This window comes from Coturnix japonica, chromosome 15 (genome assembly GCF_054131305.1).
Source record: "Coturnix japonica strain WE chromosome 15, WE-NBRP24, whole genome shotgun sequence".
Lineage (NCBI taxonomy): Eukaryota > Metazoa > Chordata > Aves > Galliformes > Phasianidae > Coturnix > Coturnix japonica.
Genome location: NC_140677.1, coordinates 7,839,156 through 7,861,407, shown reverse-complemented (window position 1 = coordinate 7,861,407; position 22,252 = coordinate 7,839,156). Strand labels below are relative to the sequence as shown.

General features: G+C 40.4%; 1 protein-coding gene across 5 annotated transcripts in view; it reads right to left on the bottom strand.

Annotated features, from left to right (window-relative positions):
• The window catches only part of FHIT (fragile histidine triad diadenosine triphosphatase), a 503,125-nt gene that overhangs the window by 59,128 nt on the left and 421,745 nt on the right, over nt 1-22,252 (bottom strand). For all 5 annotated transcript variants that reach the window (XM_015875327.3, XM_085516768.1, XM_015875326.3 and 2 more), the window contains one exon: nt 17,641-17,709. In XM_015875327.3, coding sequence (XP_015730813.1) covers nt 17,641-17,709 — 69 coding nt within the window. The remainder of the gene's footprint in view (nt 1-17,640; nt 17,710-22,252) is intronic.

Genomic DNA, 22,252 nt, shown 5'->3' with positions numbered 1-22,252 from the left:
TGCTCTAATTATTAAGCAGCACTGATGAACAACACTGATTGCATATTCTAAGAAAAAAAACAGTACCTCTCTCCAGCTGCTCTGCTGGTGAATCCCCTGTTTCTCCTTGTTGGGATTTACTCTCAGCCCATTGCATCTGAAACTAATTACTACAACACCATCCTCAACATTAATTCCCTTCTCCTCTCTGGAATCAGAAGCAATATGGTACACTCTGAAGATAATTTTTCATCTCTCTTCCTGAAGGGAAGATCTCAGCTGTATGATGGAGATAATTGTAAATGAGACACCAATTTCTGAAGGTGAAGCTTTCCAATGTCCCTTTATCAAAATCCATTGTCCAAAATTTCAGCTGGTGATTTAGGGAGGTTTTTTTTATATGAATGTCACCAAGACCTAGAAAAATCTGTCAGCTCTCTGTGTGATCTCAAAGACAAATTACTGCAATATCTTGTCAACCAGCTCTCTTAAACTTCCCTGCCTGTTCTCATTGTACCTGCTCGACTATTACTTTTTCTCCCGGAAAAAACAAAAAATTTCTCAACTTCCTTTTCTCTTTCCCGGAAACAAATTAAAAGGGAAGAAAAATAGATATATCCCTTTGAATTTAGTCAGAAGAAGCACTTGTTAAGTGACCAGAATTATCATGTAGTCCTATCTATGGTGTGACTTTTAAATAAAAGAACGTTTGTGCAGCCAGGCCCCAATCCATCAGTGAGATGCTGTACTGCAACTGGTTTCAAGAATGAAAGCCACCTCATGCTAGAGCTTACTCCTGTCATTTTGTCAGCCCAATTCCTACGTCTGTCTGATGAGCTGTCCCTCTGAATGTCGCCCCCAGCTCAGATATCCTCAGCTCATGCTTCAGTGAGCAGCAAATGTGCTGCCGCCCACCACCCTTGGACCAGGTGTCTGAAGTAGCTTCTTTCAAGGCAGTCTTTAGCCCAAGAGGTATTGTTATAGCAAACATGTACTCATACATGTTACACTACTAAGCAGGATGCTAAAAATAAAAGAAAATGAAAAAAACTGTAATTCATTCAATTCAGTAAGCAGATGTAACTTGTGCCCTTCCATATAGATTTCCCTACGTTAAATATTAATCATAACAATTAGGGCTTCTAGTAGATGACACTGTGCATTTTCAAATTGCTGCAGAGCATTAAGACTGCTGCTCAAGTTCTCTGGTGCCTGAACTATTGCATTGCTATGCATAATATTAAGTGAATTAACAATTCAAAGCTGTACCATTATGACCAAAGTGACACAACTGAAGCAGTTTCAGCTCCGATGTGTGACCTATGAATACAATCTAATCTTTTTCAATAATATGTTCAAAACATTTATATCCTGTGGGTATATTATGTAGAAAAAAAAGTTAGAAAAGCAGCAACAAGATAAAACCCAGCTGAGAATCAGATCTCCCTGGTCATTTAGGTGACTGAGAATGAAAAGCTGTATGGATCATTTCAACACAGCTCTCATGCAAGTACTCTTGAGATATGCTTCTCCACCATGCATAGTCTGCATTTGCAAAGCTATCAGGTTAAAATGAAGAACTGAGTTCTGCACTGCTTGCTTGGCCCTGTTTTTTTTTTTCCTTCACATTGACTGAGAAGTTACATTTGTTACTTGTCATCTGTGGCACAGTAGTATTTGAAACAGAGCAGTCAAGAAGTTTTCAGTAGATGAAACTGAAAGAGATTAACTGAATAAAAGTAACTTCCAGCTACTGAATTCATGTAGGTCATAGAAAGGCTTTTTCTATTATTTTTAATTTGGTTTGGTCCTGACCCTAAGCCCATGCATGCATCCTCCTGCCCAGGCCAATGTCAAAGAACCATGAAGTTTAGAAAAGACCAGTAAGATACTCCAGTACAGTTATCAGCGCATCACCATCCAACCCATCAGAGCCATGTCCCTCAGTGCCACATCCACAGTGTTTCTCGACCACCCCCAGGGACGATAACTCCACCACCTCCCTGGCACGTCAGTGCTGCCCTACACAATCCCTAGCGGTAACACGGAAAGTACTGATGCCCTGCACAGAGAAAATGAAGAGACACATTGCTCCAAGAGACAACATCCCACTCTCTTGCCCACTTCCTCAGATCTGTGGGCTGTGCAGATGACAGCTCTTAAATGTTAGAAGCTATAATTTCCCTGTGTAGTCCACTCTTGCTCTGAGCACAATTTTCATGACCATGTTTCAGAACGAGCAAGCTGCAAAGTCAAGTGCTGAGCTGAGAACAAGCTCTGACTGAGGATTAGAAGAAATTTGCAATATCAGGTTTGCAGTATTTTGTATGCTGTTGTTCCCAGAAATAACACCACTTTTACTTGCAAGATCTTTGCGTTCCCCACTACAATCAAGGAGACAAAATCTGACTGTAAACCTTTTTGTTCTACATTATCATTTCATGTTGGCTTGGTGTGTTAATCAACGTGACAGCAGTATCTGCAAAGAGAACTCATTCAATCCTCAAATGAAGAGAAATCGTAGCTTTCTAACACCGGCACATTTTCCAGTGGATAAGCTTTCTCACAAAGTAATTATTTCATTTTCCAGAAAGATTACTGATTACATCACAGTGGGAAAAACTAAGAGAAGGATCCTTTATCTTTCCCGTGTTTCTGCAATTCTTGTACAAACTTATACTTGTTACCATGAAAAATGACAAATTTGCCATCTGATCAAAATGTTAACAAGGTAAGTGTCAGCGAGATGGATCACTGACTGTCACTGCAAGCCAGAACATGAGGATACATTGATATTTCTCAATATATTCACTGCTTCCCCAATGTTCGCTAACAACATTTCTACTGTGAGCGTAATAAATCACAAAGAAATAACAAGCTGCATAGGATCTCCAGGATATGATAGATTTGTCGTAATAGCAGTATCTGCAAGGTAGAAAACAATTGGTAATGATCTATAGAAAGACCTAATCAACTGTCATTTGCTATAATGTGGCAGATGAAGCAAATATATGAAATCCATAACACTTCTTTAGCCACTGCCTTCCCCCTACATATATATGTGCGTCAAGTAGAAAATAGTAAAAAGAATGAATGAGTTTTGGGGTTGCAGAAGAAGAAAAGTAAGTTAATAGCATGCCCGGGATGCAATCATTGAATTATACACTACTGAACAAGGCAAGGGATAATCACAGAAGCTGCACAGTCCTGTAACAATGATAAAGGTTTCTGCCAAGCCCATTCCTCCCCTTTGCCTTATTTCTTTTTCATCGATTTCAGTGTGTTTTAAAAAGTACTTACATTGAAGTGCAACCAAATGCGAATGAGGCTGGATAACCAATGGAAATGCGCACCCTGATTTCACAAGGGATCCCAGAGGACTGAAAGCAAGATGTTCCTTAGATATTTAGTGCAGCTCTAGAAATCAAAACCAAATGTTCTGCACTGGGTTGCACTAGATCCCCAACTTACTGCTGAAGCTTTCACATTCCTTTGCCTGCTCCTACTTGGCAGCAAAACACCTCACCTTCCAGCAGACACATGCACAACATTCACTTAAGTGTGCTGAAATACAAAAAGTTCCTCAGAACTACTTTCCATGAAGCTCAAGCGCTGCCTCGAGTTAAAGACCCAAGTCCTGCATTTTTATGTACTGAAACACCTCTCTTGATCACATTCTCCATTGCCACCTGCCTACAACAACATCCAGGTCAAGAACTAACACCGATCTATTAACCCATTAACTTCCCTGGCTACACAGACTGCTCTGCACAGTTTTTTCTTGCTACGTCAGAAATGCCTCTCTGTAGTAGGCAGTGCTGCGAATACAGTAGGAACCCCAGGTTTAAAATTTCAGCAGAAAGCCTAATTCATTCTTATAAAATGCTAAGAAATCTATACCCTTTTTCTTTTCTTCAGGAAGGTGGGAGAGTAATGGCTGCTTTGCGCTACTTTGCTTGCAAATCACATTTAGCTAAGTGAATGCATTTTTGGGAACATAGGAATTGCCAAGCTGCCTCAGCACAGCGGTATTCTGCTCCGGCATCCTGTCTGGCAGCTGCTGCAGGGGAACATGCAGGAAACCTCCTAGTGGGCAATTACAGAAAAACCTGTTCAGATCCAACAATTTCTCCCAGCCCCTCCATCAGTCAGTAAAAATTGGCACGTCTTGTAACATAGAGGTTTGCCTCCTCTCAAACTCTTCTTCAGATCCTTCAGGAGTTTGTAACTTGGTATTTCCCACATCAGAGTTTACTAAGAGCCGTCATTTCCAAAGCCCTCATCTTCTGGCTCAGCACTAAATAAAGCTGGACAGATTTTGGAAAGGGCTCATCCCCTTGGTGAAAGGGAACTGCTAAATTCTTTTGCAAATCCACCCTTACAGGGTCACAACAGGAACAGCTCTGTGCTCAGCAGTTCTGAAAATCTGGCCCCAGGTTGAGTATCAGGGGCCAAATTATGTGATTTAGAGGCAGAAATTCCCTAGTGACAGCAGCGGAGATTTCTACTCAATGATGAATACCTCAATAGGATTCTGGAATAATAGAGCCATGAAAAGTGGATAGTGCCAACAAATAAACATCAAAGGGTAGGACTTTCCTTTTCAATCACGTTCCCTTGTGCCCTACATAAAAGGACTAAAATATTCTGAGATGAAAGAGGGAGAAGGAATGGTTAACAATACGGTCCTGCATTTCCTTCTAAGATGAAAATACAAAACATTTTTCAGGTGCAGTGTATTCATATAACATAGAATTGGTAGTTTACACAGTATGTAAGATGCTGGTGGTACTGGGACTAGCCTTCTTTTCATATGCACCAAAGAGGACTGCATTTCTTCAGGTCTTTTCCACAATGATTGTAGAATTGTCTGTCTTGCTCATCTCTCTTTTTTTTTTAAATAAACAAATGACTTCCATCTCTCTACTTTTAATACTTTCAACATTCAGCCACTTCAATTCACAATTCTGATCAAAACACAGGTTTGTGCAGAATTATTTCATTATTTCTTGTGGCCTTTCAGATAATTTCAAGGGAACTTACTGGTAATCAGCTGAACTTGGGCTTAACCCTCATGTAATTTCCCCCAATTTCTGTGACAGTTTTGGCCCTGCATACAGCCATCATTTAGACTTCTGTCCTTCAGTTCTGCTGGAATATCTAACTACTCCTTTACTGGTGCATTCAGAGAGCTAACTTTCAGCACAGAACTAAGGAGTATGGATACTGTCCGCTAAATGGGAATAAGTCACATTTTCTTGAAGCCTTTAGGACTCTTCCAAAGCCCTTCACAAAATAACATAATTCACAAGCCCCTGCAGCAGCTGCCAGTATTGTGCAGGAACACACAGGTTTCCTGGGATCACAGAAACATGCTGTCCATAGAAGTTGAAGACACTGCCTTATGAGTGGTAGAAGTGCTGCTCTGCTACACAGGAGGCTCGAATCCCGGGGGTTGGACTCGATGATCTCTAAGGTCCCTTCCAACCCGCACAAGACTGTGATACTGTGTGTGTGATGAGGACAATGGGAAAAGATTAATTTGCAAAATGGGGAGAAGACACAGGCACTGACTTGTGCTTAAGAGACGATTATTTACTAGGTGTTGATGTTAACTTTCTGCTCCAAAGTTTTTTTTTTCTCTCAGTGAAACTATGGACTCAAGCAGAAGAGCTTGAGATATGGAAGGTATTGCACACACCTTCCCCCCGAAGGAGGGGTGCAATGCAGAGGTTGAAGATCTTCATTTAATCAGAGGGAAAAAAACAAAACAAAACAGGTTGACAGGATGCAATTTGCTAATAAATGCTGTTCTGTGTAATTAAAAGAAACTACCAACAAACAAAAAATACTGTGGGCCAGCAGGAAACAAGAAACTCTCAATGGAGAATGGTAATTCAGAGAACACCCACCATGCAGCCCACCTTCCCCATTCTCCCTCTAGAAAGAGGCCCATTTTATAAATGGTGATTAAGGCACTGAAGAAAAAAGTATTAACATGATTCACATGTAGAAAACAAGGTTATTAGGAATAGGGATCATTTCATTGCATTGTTCTCCTTAATAAGCATAGCAACGAGTAATTGAGTTTCAGGCAATCTCCAAGGTGGCGCTTTGTAGAGAAAGCATAACTTGGCATGATGTCTACTTTTCCTTTAATTACATTGCCCTAATGAGCAACTTTCTTTACTCTCAGCATATCTATTTTTCTTGAGAAGAAGCAACAGTAATAAATGAGTGAAAAGGATCATGAGGTAGTACCAGAGAAGAAATATCAGGAGCCTGAAAGGAAAAGATATTGTTAAAAGTAGTGTAAAAACACCAGATAGTTCTCAGCTTCACTGTTTATTGCACTTAATAGGGGAGTAAAGGATCTTAATCAACAGAGCATGTTACCTGACCTGGGAACTGCCCTTATTCCACTGCTATTTCCCTTCTACAAGTGTTTATGAAAGGGACCCAGAAACACAATGTAGCTGACACATCAATCCAAAGCTCTTTTGCTCACATGCAGCAGAGGGCAATTCTGCTTCATGCCCTTGTGCAGACATTGAGAAAACCACACGCCAATAACAGCCAACTGAGTGTCAATACTGCTCAACGTGACCAAATACAGAAGGAGCTGGCTTTTTCCAAGTCTTTAAAGCTGTTAGACAACCGATTCTCCTCGAAAGTCAGTGATAGGCAGAGCCCTACCTATCTTGCACGTCTTTTTCAGCTTACAGCAAAGAATTTCCTGGGTTCATCTTTATGGAAAAAACCAAAAAAACACCAAGCAACTTGCATTCATTCTGCTAATTTTTCCCCTGCACATTTGCTAGAAAACATCTTACCAGTGGAGATAGACCTCCCAGCTCCAGTAAAATCACTGCAATCCACAGGTGAGCAAACATGTCATCACTTATAACTATACCTAGGTTCAACCTTCGGTGAGTTGCAATTGCTACAGCTTGAAGGCTTTGAATGAATTAAGCCAATGTACTCCCAGTTGATTGTCCAACTTTTTTTTAATACCAGCAAAATTATTCTACAGATAAACAGTGGTGCAAAGTTCTTTAGAGTCAAGTTCTCAGTGTTTTGTAAAGCTGAAAGCACATCCCAGAATATCTGTTGAGCGCCTTAGGGTCACAGCTCACATAAAGAAACACAATCCTCGTTTGCTGGCTTATTCCATGCAGCCTTCTCTTTTTGCTTGTTCAGAGATTTGTGAACATATCTGCAGTCAATAGCTTTACCTCTCTCACTCCATAACTTCACAGCCTTCCCTTACCTCCCTGCATGGCGCCCTTAAGTGATACTACTTAATGCACTCGCAGAGCTGATAGAAAATTTAATTAACATATGTAAGAAATACTGTCAGGTCCCCAAAACCAGACACTTGAGATGTGAAAGTGTGAAATGAAATTATCTTCAAATAAAAAATTTGAAAGTGCCAGTAGAAGCAGGCACCTAAGACCTTAAGTGTTTATGCAGCTTTATATATTGTTATTTCTTCAGTAAGACTGCCACAGAAATGGCAGGGGTATGGGAAGAAAGTATGTTAGCACTTAGACTCTACTCATAAATGCATTAAGCTCAACAATTTCAGCGAGAAAAAAAAACCACAGGAAAGCAAAGTCCCTTCTGGGGAGCTAATCTCAATTACTGTTCACAATCACACTGAAGAAAACCCTGCATAACTGCCATACCGTACACGACCTGGCAGCTGTGTGCATTTGCCACTTCAAAGACACTAACGTAATGACCGAAGAGAGATTTCTCCTCAAAAAAAGAAAGAATAAAGCGATCCTTCAAGAAAAAAAAACTAAAAATAGACCTTCAATTAAGAACGATTTATTGCAATACCTTCCCACTTCCACAGAAATCAGTCCCTAAAAGCAAGTTGTCAGTGCACAGAAGTAATTTACATTCACAAAAAAGCGGGGTACAAATGTTTAGTTGGATATGCTTATAGGTTTAGTTCAAATACATGAGCAATTTTCACAGTTAAATTCAGGAAGAAGTTCTTAGCCCAGCTGCACAACACTTCAACTACCCAAGCAACATGAGAGAAAGGCTGACTTTCCTTGCTCCCCCTTATTGTTGGAATGCCTGAGCATTGGATGGCTGTAATTAGGTTGCAACTCAGTCAAATGGGATTTTGAACTTTGGCTTTTCTTGGAGCAGTAAATTCAGCTACTCAGTGTGGACAACAGTAAATACCTTCTCCATTCTGCAGAGTATAAAAGCTAAAATCTGAGAATGCTACACTATACTCCTGGAAACAATTCCAGTGTCTCCCTGCAACACGTGAAGGCCTTCCCACCCAGATCATACATAATTACATAATTAGTCACATTTTGGAGAAGTTCCATTTTTGGAACACTTCCATCATCTCCTCTCTTTTGAAGGACCTGGCTGGTGGGCATGGGTTGATGGTTGGACTGGGTGATCTTAGTGGTCTTTTCCAACCTTACTGATTTAATGGTTCTTGAAAATCCCATGTTTTCAAACACCCAATTCCACGGAGAATGAACACCTTAAGACTTTGTGGTGACAGCTGTATTTTAAGGCTCCCTACAATGATCCATCACCCCAGTGCAGGAGTTGAAGCTCTCCACTCCCACTCTGCTGAGTACCTTGTGGATCAGGACAGTGAACTGCCGTCACTGGTGAGAGAAGGACCCCCCAGCTCTACCTGAGGCTCTGCAGAAGAGCACCTGCCTCTGCAGTGCCACCTAACCTGAGTGCAGGGTTATAAGCACAGCTTAATAAATTTGAGGGCTGGAGAACAGTAGGAGAGAAGGGAGCAGATTCTCCTATCATCAGGAGGGAAATAGACTTTTAAAAAGCCAGTTGTGCCTGTGCACAACAATGAAGCTTTATGTCTATACAAACTGACAAGTCAAATTGTACTCCTGGGCCCAGTTCTCAGCATCAGCGCCATTTGATGGTGATAGCTCGCCTCATGCTTCTGCAGCCTAATGGCTCTGTCTGCCAGGAAGGGCACGCAGGATGATTAAAATAAGCATTAACAGAACGGTTTGGTGATTAGCTTTTTTCCCCCCTCTTCTCCCTCCCTTCCCCCCTTCCCCCCTCTTTTTTTAACTACAGAGTCTTGGTCTGCAAAGGACTGCTAAAGCCTTTAGTTCATTAGCTGCATACTTTACAAGTGTAAATTTAAAGAATTCATTTTCTTAAAGCCAAGGATTAGAACAATTAAGGAAAAGAACTCCAACCTAGCTCTCCAGTCAATCCATTACATGGGAAAGAAACAATAGTGCTTACAATATTTAAACAAAACTAAATAGTATATAATTATCCTGACGCTGTCAAACTAAATTTTCAATGTAATGCAATGATTTCTTAAAATTTCCTTTCTGAAATGGAAATGAACATTTTCTTGCCCAGTATGGGGACATCTCTGCAATCCCTTTGGACCTCTCCCATAGCAAAAACATTGCAGAAACACCTAACATCCACTCTCTCTTACCTTTCTGTCATCAGCCTTCTTCCTCTAGCCCTAACTGCCTACTCCATCACTGGGTCTGCCCAATAGAGACACATGGGCTCATCCCAATGACTGCCCCATGTACTTGCATCATAAAGAGTTAAAAGAGTAGAAATTAATTTGAGCAAATGCCTCAAAAAAGGTAAGCCATTTGCCTGCAATATTTTACACCAAGTAATTTTGTACCTCTGTCTTCTTAACATATGGTAACGAAGGTATAGAACATGGCCTGAGTTATATTTGGCAGTGAGTTTTTTCCAATAGTGTTTTGAATTTATGGAACTGAGACTTGCCTACGATAAACTCTGTAGCTTTTTTTTTTTTTGCCAGAACACAAGCTGTAATGTAAAGTGTTGTCTCCTACAGAAAGAGGTGAGGTGTTAACTGTGAAACCGCAGTGCACTGGTAACAGAAAGGTGTTGCTTTGGAGCCTCAGGGATGGCAGTTTATATTCAATGTCGTTAACTGTTTCACTGATTATTACTGTACCAGAAATACCTAGCAAAGGCATGACATAATCAGATCTTGATTTAGCCACATCCCATGCACTTCTTTGCTAAAAAAGAAGGCCTAGAAGTTCCCACGAACACTAAATTTGTGAATAAAATATAGATAGCTCTGTTATCTAAGAGGCAACTTTGCTACCCAGCATACAGGAAAGCCAATCACACACACAGATGAGACACTGATTTACTGCAAAGCTGAGCAAACTTGTGTGCAAGGTGGTCTTCCACAAAGCCAGCATGCCCCAGGAGTTTCACAATACTTCCTTTTACAGATATTCTTATCACCTCACCACCACTTTAATAAGTATTTTTCTTCAATCTTCATAACTTCCACTTTTATTTCCGTAAATATATATACATGTTTACTTAAAAGTGCCTAAATAAAAGGACTAGGGAACTCTATTGCAACTCAAACTGCCAGTGTATCATTTTGGTTTTGGAAACCACAAACATTCTGTTCCCCATTTGATATTTTAGGACTTCTGGTAGCATTTTTCTAACTCCCTTTAAGTTCAGCTGCCTTCTATATCTTTATGCTTACAGAAGAAAAAAAGATAATGGAAAACAGTGGGCAAATACATAAAAGAAAAAGAAAGCACACTTTCTTTTTTTCCTACAGAACAAACAAAACCAGAACACAAGCATATATCTGGAAAGCTTATTTCTCATATCTATATATATTTTCACTCTTTTGACTCAAAAGATAAATTAACTTGACCTTGCAGATATTGGTAAACTCATCCCATCAGACTTTTATTTACTTTCTAACCAAGGAAGAATGCTTGGGTCCATTAATATACCTCCACCTTCATTTAGAAAAGTCATATTTAGAAAGTGAGGGATAGCGTCAGATCTGAATCACTGAAGCCGCTGATTTAGTGCTGGGCAGGTCAATGAAACTGCCAGCAACAACCAGCTGAGATGGTGTCACTTCCAGCTACTTGGTCCTTGAACCTCCTTTAGATAAATCTGATCCCTCAGGGACCTGCATTTGGAAGAGAGCTAATAAAGTGATCTCTACCTGGGGATCACCTCTTAACACCACCAGTATCTTCAAGTACCCATATGTGGATCAGAATGTTGGATCCTGTTTAGCTTTGGAATACAATCCTATGGAGTGAGAAGGTGCTCTCCAGTTTTTTTTGCTCTTAGCAGAACAAGTTACAGAAAAAAATCTGATGCACTGGATTTCTGTGCAGCTTGGTCTGGAGGTTACCAAATAGCTGCTCACATGCCCTGAGCTATAAGCAGAATGCAAGGGAGTATTTCATTTTAAGCTTATGACATCATTTCAGTTCAGAGAAGAAAAATCCCTTTTTGGAACCTGCCAACTCTCACCTTGGATACTTTCGTATACTTTCCACGATGTCACTTCCAAAAAGCTGAGTATATAAGATACAAATGGGGCACGTTCACCCCACCAGCAAGAATTCAGCCTGAGCATCAGACGATAACCAGAGATCTGGAGACATACTTACCTCAGGGAGAGGAGAAACACCTGAGCAGCTAAGCAAGTCCAAGCACTGACAGAGCAAATGGGCCTGAGAGACCATGTTCACTTTAATCCCTTTATCAACAGCCTGTCTTAGGTTGGAGGCTCTCTGTCACTAAGTAGGTAGCCAAGGAAGTACCATCAAGGACACAAAGAGCAAATACTCCATGAGCTAAACATGGTAAATATCCCAAGGGGCAGCAGGGGCCAAGAGCTCCTCTGTAACGCTCACAATAATTTGTACATCATAAGTTAAACATAAGTGACTTCTGAAAGCTGTTTTTGTTTTGTTTTTTTTAACTATGAGGAGATCTTGAGGCAGGAAATGGTAAGAACCAGCAAGTAATGGAATGCAGAGAGAAAGTTGGGCTGGAGGACAAGAAGACTACATAATGATACATAAAATGCCAAATCTATGCTACCTTCCAGATAAAGTTTAAGTCTAAAGGGCATGTGTATAATCATGAGGAATGGCTGCCTAACTGGGAGCCCTCCACTCCTGATTTGTTCCTATAGCTGGACCGATTCTACTTCTTTAGATCTGAAGGAAGACATCAGAGAATGAAATGGTTCTTTATCAGATTTGACTGTTTTCCTGCCATCTTAAGATATGTGCAGCAGTGCATGTGGCATACAGGAAGGTCTCAGAGATTTCAAGTATCAAAATAAGAAACACTTTACAAGGTTGAAAAGAGTAGAAAGTATCACAAATAGTAGTATTTTCTTCTAGGAAGACATACATGATGACAGGATGCCTCCCAGTATTCTTGCTAGATCCTGCTGATGAATTTATCATTTTTGTTTAATGTAGGTTGGGTGCATGCAGGGAGTACCAGCAGTCTCCAGGGGATTTCAAATTATAATCTCATAAAATATCATGGTACACAAAACAGATCATCTTGTTTGACTCAAAAAGGAAATTCATTTGTTGGAAAAATAATTCCTTTAAGGTCAACTCAAAATTCAGGTATCAAATTCAAAACATAATTATTTGCACAGCTGTAGCTTCTACCACAGTACTCGCAGTTGGAAACGTTCATGCACAGTTAATCTGACTTGCCCAGCTGGAGTCGCTGTAATATCACAAGAGACATGAAACAACTGGGGAAGGCTTATGCTCCTTGGCTACCAGAAGCTCCTCTGATGCTCTGTCAGTCAGAAAGAGCAACATTGGCAAGACCAGGATAAAATCCACAGCCTGAGAAAGAATTTATTTGCTGCTGCATCAGAAGAAGATAGGGAAGTAGACTTGTACCTAGGGAAAACAGAAGCTTTAAAAAAAAATAAAATAATAATAATAAATCCAATTTAGATTCTGTGCTGCTTCCCTCCTTTTCCATGAGCTTACCCATGCAGGGCTCAAAGAAAGCAGAGTCTGGCCCCAAGGGAGTTCAGATGCAGCAGACTGATCTACCAGCAGGCTACAATATGTTCCCAGAAGGTGCAGTGTAATTCTGAGGCCAAGGAACAGCCTATTAGTTCTGCATGCTATTAATTTTCATGAACAGTTCAATCCAATGCTCACAGAAGCTGTTGGGCATCTTTCCATTTTGTCTAGCAGGGCCAGAATTAGGGCTTATTTATCTTTTTATTCTATACCTTATCTTTAATTGTGAAGCAGTCCTGACAGTTTAGTGCAGCTCTACACGTTTCAAGCCCTTTGCCAGGCTCTGTGCCCAGCAGCACGTGAGGTCAAGGTGAAGGCATGTCACAGTCAAAGCCACTCACAGAGAATTAAACTTCAGGCTCATTTGACTAAACTTTTCAATTCAACATAGCTCCCCAGTTTAGCCAGGTTGAAAAAGCAACCCAGCAGGTTCTCGAGTCATGTGCCAAAATGCCTCCTTCATCCTCTCTGGAACTGGAAATGATTACTAATAGGTATGCTTGCTGAAATGATTTAACATAATGTGCTGAATGAGATCACCAAGTCAAAATATCTTTCCCTAAGTGATTCTCTTACTGTGTGTCTGAATGTTAGAGGGAAAGGACAGCATGAACTGAATCCTTTTGCCGGCTTCTGTGTTTAAGAAAACCTCCAAGTCAAAGAACTCACATTAGGAAGTTTCACCTAGATTCATTACAAGAGGCCCACAAAGCACATCTGGCAGGAAGCAGGGCACAAGGACAGGAGGATTCGGGTCAGCTTCTCTTATTCAAATTTTTCCCTTTTAGAGCATTTAGAGCCTAAGCTGGGAACTAAAGATGGGCAAGAAAAACAGGTAGGCATAGAAGAAAAGCTGGTGAGAAATCAGCACTCTTTGCCTTGAAAGCACAGCCCAGGATGCATATTGCTGCTGTAGCATCCATTATAGCAGGTTGCAACCACCAAGTGAAACATGGGCTTTGGGAAGGAACATGGCTTGGCACCACAAAATACAGCACTACGTAGCAGGGTGCTCAGCTTACTGCTGACAGGCTGGACTGCCCTCACCCATCCAAGTCTGTCAACCTCAGAATGAACTTATTGAGGTCAGTACTCATAACAGCAGTATTGCAGACTTGATTCACTCTTCCTTTCTGAGAAAGCCCCATACTCTCTGACCAGTATGGCTATTACCTGCCAACCTAAAGGATGATGAATGTTATTTATGTTCTGGTAATGGCTAACCACTCTGTGGAGACAGGGGACAGGCTGTGCTATGGACTTTTCAAACACACATTGAATGGGAAGTGCCCACAGATGGCTGAGTGTATAAAAGTGCTGAGATACTTCAGGGTAATGTTCTTGAATGCTCTGGACACGGTGACCCCCCAGCAGCTCTGCAGCAATTGTTCTGACTGCCGCAACACAGGGTGCTGTCCTAAAGATATTCACAAATAATGAGCTTATCAGTTACCATGACATGCCCTTCCAAAAGGGAAAAAAAAAAACCACAAAAAAACCCACCTCATTTTCTTAAAACACGCAACTCCTTGACACTTTGATAAATCAAAAAATATAAATATTTCAAATAAAAAAAAAGAGAGAGAGAGAGAGGAATAAGAGGGATTCTGATTAAGTTTGACTAATATTTAGCTTACATATTATATGTTATGTTATATAAGAAATAAATTTATAAATAAAGATGACTCAAGATGTAGATGAGAAAAGTGATCCAACAAGAAAATATGAAGAACCTGAATCTATGAAACAAACTATCAGACCAATTTAACTTAGACTTGTGCACACTTGCAGGATTAGCTCTACATAATTGCAAGAAAATTTAAGAACTGAAAAAAAAACCCAAAACTATGTCCTTATCTTTTTACTACAGTGAGCCCAGAGGATGGAGAGCTAACTCTCCCTAGGAAACAGCCTCCCACAGACTGCAAAGATGGCAAGGAAATAAATTAAAAACATCTGATGTCATCTTTTTTATTGTTAATTGCTCTCTCTGTATATTAGGAAAATCATCTGGTGACTTCTTTCATATGCATCAAGGTATCAAGACCTAAAAGATTAAGTGATGTATTCCAGGAACCACATCAGAGACGGTGCTGTGGAACAGGTTGTGGACCCCTTTCATTCCTTTCCCAATTAATGTCCCAGTATTGAAGATCTAAAAATATATCCAGAAAGTAGTTGGCATTTATGTCTATCAGCAGCCTTATTACAAACCGAGTGCTAAAGATAGGCCTTGCCTTTAAGAATACCTTTTACACTTCAGTTTTAGATGAGGCTGTCTTGGAGCTTTATAGCCAAAAGACCAAAGATACCAGAGCCCAGTAAACACTTTAGTAAGGGATCAACCACATAGGGTTTTTTTTTCTGTCTTTTCAGTCAGCAGGATGGTCACTCTCAATCCAAATGGGACAAATAAAGCACACAGCAAGAGTATGTGAGTATTTTCTAGCTGTCTCAACTGTAGATGTCTCCTAAGAGGACTGATGTCTCAACATCTGGGCATTCTCCTTCCTGTCAAACACTACTGAGCAATGGGATTTGTCAACAATCTGCTCAGCACATACAGATGACAACTGCAGAGTTTGGAGAGCTCAAGGGCATTTACAGATAGATAGGGGTTTGAGATAGACGTAATGAACTAGGGCCGAGACCCAGAATCTGTGAAAATTATACACAATAGCAGCACAGTTTTTACCTGCAATAATTAAACCAGGCACTGTGACATGCAAAATCTAGCCCAGGTGTGCTTTACAATGCCAAATATTGTTTCAGAGAGGCTAACAGCCTCTGTGTCATATAATATGAAGAAATGGAAGGATATCTGCTGCCTAATGTACAACTTATTCTATGACTCAAATATTCAGAAAGCAAGCTTCATTTATTAACAGGTTATAGATTGTCCTAGGCGCAAATTTCACAGATGATGGATTTAAAGCTCTTTTTTGCACCTACACCTCACCCAATGGTACTTGTCTGCTCATAGGTTTTCAGCATGCTGCTCCACTATGACTTACAAGAACTTCCTCAACATTTTAGAAAGCTTTGACTAAGAGATGCGTCTTGGTACAATACAGAAATGTATCCTTCCAAATAATTTCTTAAATCAGCTGCATTTTCAATAATCAGTCCATTTTGTATGTTTTGGCATAGATTTATTTACTAGCCTCATGACAGCGTACTGCTTTAGGCCTTCTACCCTCCCAGTCCATTGAGTGATAGAACTTGGCATCAAACTTCCATAGCATCAAATGCTGTAGGTTTGTTTCCTGACAACCTAATTGTACAGTGAAATCTTTGGTCAGCCGCAATCTGTACAAAAGCATATGTTCGCTCTTTGGTATTCAAAAGTAGCTGTTTAGACTCTGAGGCTATATGTTGTTTCACTAGAAGATATATTATCACATCTGTGTCTAAATATTTTTGCTTCCTATGTCTGCTACAACCAACACCTACAATTGCCATAGCTGAAAATGACAAGATGAAAATAATTTCCACCAATTTGTCATGCCTTTTGCATTTAACAACACTAAATGTATAGCCTATTTCATTAACAGTTTTGCTTTTTATTTTGTATTTACATAGAATAAGAGAGAAATAAACACGATAAAAATAACAAGATGGCATTGTAAAAATGACAAAAATGGAAACGGATTTTGTGGGTTGGTGCAGAATTGAAAAAACACTTAACGCATCTGAAGAGAAAAAAAACCCAACATTAACTTCCAAGTTGCCTCACTTTGCTGCTTTTAAGTACAGCATTATATAGGATGGGCATCACGTACTGACATTTGATCTCCTTGCTCAGCAGTCTCATTATAAGGTTATGTTAGAAGGGTTCTCAATCTCTGTCTTTCACATCAAAAGCAAACATGTTTTCACCACCTTTGAATTAAGTCATAGAATCACAGAATCATTAAGGTCAGAAAAGACCACTGAGATCACCAAGTCCAACCATTATCCCACCTCCACCATGCCCACTGACTATGTCCCTCTGTTCCACATCTCCACATTACTTGAACACCCCTGGGGACAGTGACTCTACCACCTCCCTCGGCAGCCTGTGCCAGTGCCTCATCACTCTTTCTGAGAAGAACATTTTTCCTAATATCCAACCTCAATATCCCCCTAAGTCATTACAGAACTTCAAAATATATTTTTTGAGAGTGGTGAGTTGTCATCATGGATATGTCACAAAGGAAACAATACAAAAGCATAAAATGTCATGAATTCTTCTTCAAGCATATGGTATTGCAGGAGCACTGAACATGTTTACATTAATTACTTTCAAAGAGAAAAGGAGATGTCACATTTCAGATAGAGGATCCTACCAAATTCACTAAGAACCACACATAAATCTAACAATAGTGAGAATTTTTCATTAATTCATTGTGACAGATGTCAAGCTGGGAAGAACTTTTTATTAATAGCAATACAATTGTGCATTTAAACAAATCCAGTAATTCTGTCACAGCTTATGTCCCCAGCTCTGTTGTACGATCTGCACATATGCAGATATTACATCTATAAGCAAAGTTGCTCTTCAAACTTTATTTTTGGGGCTACAATGCAGTGTGCACTGAACCTGAGCAGAAACCTGCAGAAAGCAGGCCAGAAGGCAAGCTGCAAAATCTCAGTATAGGGCTTGGTGCTCAACACAGGCTTTCTGCAACCAATAAAGATGCAGGAAGCCCATTAAATAATTCCATTAAAAGCAAGGCTTGCATCTCTGTTGTGAGTTACTAACTGTGAAAACCCCTCTGAACACGTAATAGAGCACAGCTCTTACCTCGTGGTAGACATCATCGTTCCTGCTGAAGTCTCCTGACCTCCTTGGAAGGACATGGACGTGAACGTGCTAGAAATATGAAGCCAAATAATGGTTATTGCCAAGATCATGACTTTCTTTTCCAGATTATCAGCATTATCCTCCATTTGTAGCAGTAACTGCAAACAGGATACTGCAGAATTCCACATGTTCCATAAAAGTAAGTACCTTAACCCTTCAGAGATTATAAAAGATGTTCAGGCCAGTGGATGGAAGATCCACTAGTACATTATGGAGACCATGCAGGTAGAATGGCTATTGGAAGACACATTCGTCTGTCCAGCATTCCTATTACAATACCTTTTGAGAGATCAGGAAGGGTTTAATATTTTGCTTTTCCTCCCAGGAGATTGCAGCCCAAACATAACATACCCAGTGGTGCATCATGTGGCTTCACACCTGCAGGGCAAGAGACTTAAGGGTCCAGATTTACAGAAACTGAAGCTTAAGCATCATTCTCTTGATAAAAAAGCCACTGCTCAGTGTAGCAGAGCTAAGGGAAATAAGTGGCACAGGTAGCTTTGGGGTGTCCAGCATGGGGGTTATGTGAGGGGCAATGCATTTTCTCATAAATGCTCATGAGATATGGGAAAGAGGAACAAAAATAAGGACAAGTAAATATATCATGCCACTTTGATATTCATTATTACTACTACTATCTTAGTTTGTTGGGGTTTTTTTTGTTAAGAGATTACAGGCCTCTTCATACCAGATAGGAATGAATTACACAATTCAAGATTCTCGCGGCTCAAAATCTACTGTGATTTTTAAAAGAATCCTTGAGAAATCAAAGAAATGCTGATCTACCTGCCTTTCTGCAGTGACTTCAGCTACAAAACTGTAAATATTCTTTTACCCCCTTTTTTTTTTTAATCCCTTATTCTTTTATCCCCAAAGCCATCCACAAAACCCAACCAAAAAGCTTTGTCTACTTGTAATAAAATCCAAACACACCTACATCATGCTACCCTCATCTACAAGAACATCTGTTCAGTGAATAAAATGAAATCATGAGGATGTTTCACTTAATGAAATACCTTGAATACCACTTGTTTTTCTTAGCTTACCCTCATGAAACAAAATATGCTACTCCTTAAACCTACCATTATCCACAGCTTTCAGCATACTCAGCTTAGAGATGAGCGTGCTTCTTAAGGGTTAAGAACAGTGTTTTTGAGTAATACATCAGTGATAGTGTTCTGATAGTGTATTATACTAATATATCATGAGAGCGATAGTGTTCTTGTGATGTATTAGTGCAATGTATCATCTGAACATCACTGCTCTCATGACAAATGGCTCAAAATCACAAGGTACGTTTAAAGATGGTCTTCCGAAGCCCTAGGCCTAGAATTTGGGTTTAGGACAAAGAGAGACTTCCAAGAAAAACATGAGTGAAGACTGTGGTTTGTACCAACAATGTGAAATTACATCAGCATGCCCCACCTAAAATCTAAATCTCTTTAGATTTAACATTTATACCTAAAACTACAGAATAAGCTGTCAGTTTGTTTCTTTTCTTGTACAAAGAATAATACCACTGGTTCAAATACTACTTTTCAGGATATTCTCCTGATGGGACATACAGAGAGAGCCTAGTGTCAGATATCAATAACCATTATGTCCCAAAACTTCTATGCACTTAAGTGTCACTTCTTTTTTTACCTCTGTGGCAAAATGTTTCAGTACACACACAGGAAAAGCAAACAGGATGTGGCCCAAAGCTTAGAGCAGAGATGCTGCACTGCAGATGCACAGAGCAGCACAGCAGGTAACAAACGAGCCTAATGAGAGCTTCTGCCCAAAACAGGCTCATGTGATCAGCATGATAAAAGAAGAAGAGAACATGTTTATGAGAGCATATGGGCCACTTGGCATCACTGGGGAGATTCTCAGGGTTTGTCACCTTTACTATGTGCATTATGTTCTTACACAAATCCGGGCTGCTCAGCAAAATCTGTCATCTGTATCAGAAAACAAATGGGTATTTCCAGGTCTGAGGTAACTACAATCAGTTATGAGAGAGCCTGGGACATACACACAAATCTGAATTCTTCCTATCACCTGTATGTAATAGAAAGAAATATGATTGGCAATTATGTCTTAAGGAGATTCCTTCTTTTCAGTTTTGGGGGAAGAAATAAGCACAGAGCAGAGCAATGGTGCCCATGTGGGAGCCATTCATTTGCTATTCAGCTTATGGCTTTCCCGGCTTAGGGTGCTGATATTTTGATACACTGGGAGTTCTTTAATTGATCATTTTTCACTTGTCAGCATTATTCACTATGGCTGAAGCCAGACAAAACAGAAACCTACAAGTCCAAAAAATCCATTTGCAGTTGACTGAAATGTGTCAGTAGATACAAACAAAACATTTGGCTGTATATATTTCCTTTAACCGAACAAACAGATTTAGGCAAATCTTCACTTGAAACACTGTTTGGAGAGGAAAAATCCAAACACTGTCTATATAAAATGTCAAAATAAAGCATTTCAGCTCTTCTTTGTTATTGTGGATACCCTCACGTCTGGCGGGTAGCAGACAGCACCAAAGCACTCCAGCAGGCTGTATTCAATCACTGCTGATTGTACTCCTTTTCTCTCCGAAAAACTGCTTTCCACTCATTTTGCATTGTTTTGATTAAGAAGCAAGAGAAGTGACACACAGCAACCGAGACATTCACATTAACAGACCAATCAATATCAGTGTATAAAATGAAATGCAGACACTTTTGCGTTGCTTAACATGTTAGCTGCCATTCCCTCCTCTTGTCAGACTCTGATGGAGAAAGCTGCGTACCACTACACGAGACAAGCATACTAGATGTCACAACACGGGGCATGGCATCATGAACCCAGGTGGTATATCAGGTACACGTATGTTGACACTGGGTGGTCAAAGACACCTGAGCCTAACTGGTTGCTTCTGATACCTAGAAAAAGACAGTGAGAAAAGAACTTTCGAGATCTTTACAACCATACTGGAGAATTAGCAAAAGCAATGTGAGGAGTATATCTGCGGTGCCAAAAGGTGCTCTCAAGCCAGAGATCCCCCATGTTCCCAGTGGGGCAGGGAGAGCTTGAGGCTACTCCTCCCACCGCTGATGAAACCTGGCAGCAGCACAAGCACTGATGGGACTTGACCTCTAAAGTTGATTTCCAATGAGCCAGAGTTACAAAACGCTCACAAAAATTTTGACAAAAAAAACCCCAACAAAAACAAACTACAGGCTGTTTTGTTGGAAAACAAGACAATCAAACACCATGCATTCAGGTCAGGTGAGTTTTGCTTCAGCACTCGAGGCCATAGAGAAAGCAATGTTCTTAGTTACGGCTTTTTTTATATACTGAATTATGGTTGAATAACCAATGTGTCACTGCTGTGCTGGATGTAAAGCAAAAATACCAGGCAAAAATAAACACTGAAAGAGATTTCCTGAATAGATCAGAACAGTGAAGATCAGATGACCCTGCCACACACCACTGGGGAGAACATGGCCATCGCCTGCAATAATTCATGAACATTATGTTGAGTTCACTCAGCTGCTGTGCTGGTTAGCAAAGCAACAAAGCTCTGCTTCCACAGAAAGCGAGATAATAACCTCCATGAGAGCTCCTCAGCACTCACCCTGGGACTATTAGCAATACACGTTGCTATAGGATGAGTGCATAAAGCCTGGCAGTGGATCACATGGTACTGAGAACAGGGGCTTGCCAAAATGCTGGCGAAAGGAGAACTGATTTCCCTCAGCTGCAAAGGCAGCACATGGCTGAGCTGTGTCTTCATGCAGCAAAACCAGATGTCTTTCATCAGCCTAAGCCATTCCTTTGTCACTTTTTGCTCTTCATAAATGTGGTTCACCATAGTTTTGTGTAAATTAACATCAGAAAAAGCAGTGATGTGGGGCATGGGGGACATCAGAAAGAGTGACACCCCAAGTCCATGCCATGCACAAGCAAGAGGAAGGGCAGGAGGGACACAAGTGATGGCAGTCTGCAACATGTGCTGGCCACAGGACCTGCCATCAGCTGATTCACAGGGAGAAAGGATTGAGGCATACAGATAACACCTTATTTGCTGCAGAAAGTTCCCTGTCCATTGTAGCAACATGGGCTTTATACAGGAGGCTGTGATAATGCCTCTTCTTAACTACCAGATTAACTGTAGAAATTCCAAACTAATAACCATTCTCCAAGTAAGGCTGTCAGTGGGTGATAAAGAAAATCAACCATAATACTGAGATAGCCACATGAAAAATAGGGCAATTTCATCCTCTCTGTAAACTGGGCTTCCATGGAGCCCTTGTTTGCTATTCTTGATTAACTGCTCAATTATCCCTGTTACAAAATTATTCTGCGGAAAGCCCTGCCTGTATATCCATAGCTCATTAACAGAAAGCACTCCCTCTGCTGTCTGTAAAAATATATTGCATTACCCAGATGCCAGCAGACTGTACAATTGCTCTCTTTGTTTTGTAAGCCAATTTCTATGGCCCTTGACTTGCAGACCCCAGCAAAGACATCTTCATGGCAAAGCAATTTCTGTTCAGTGAATATTTTTGAGTTCTTGACG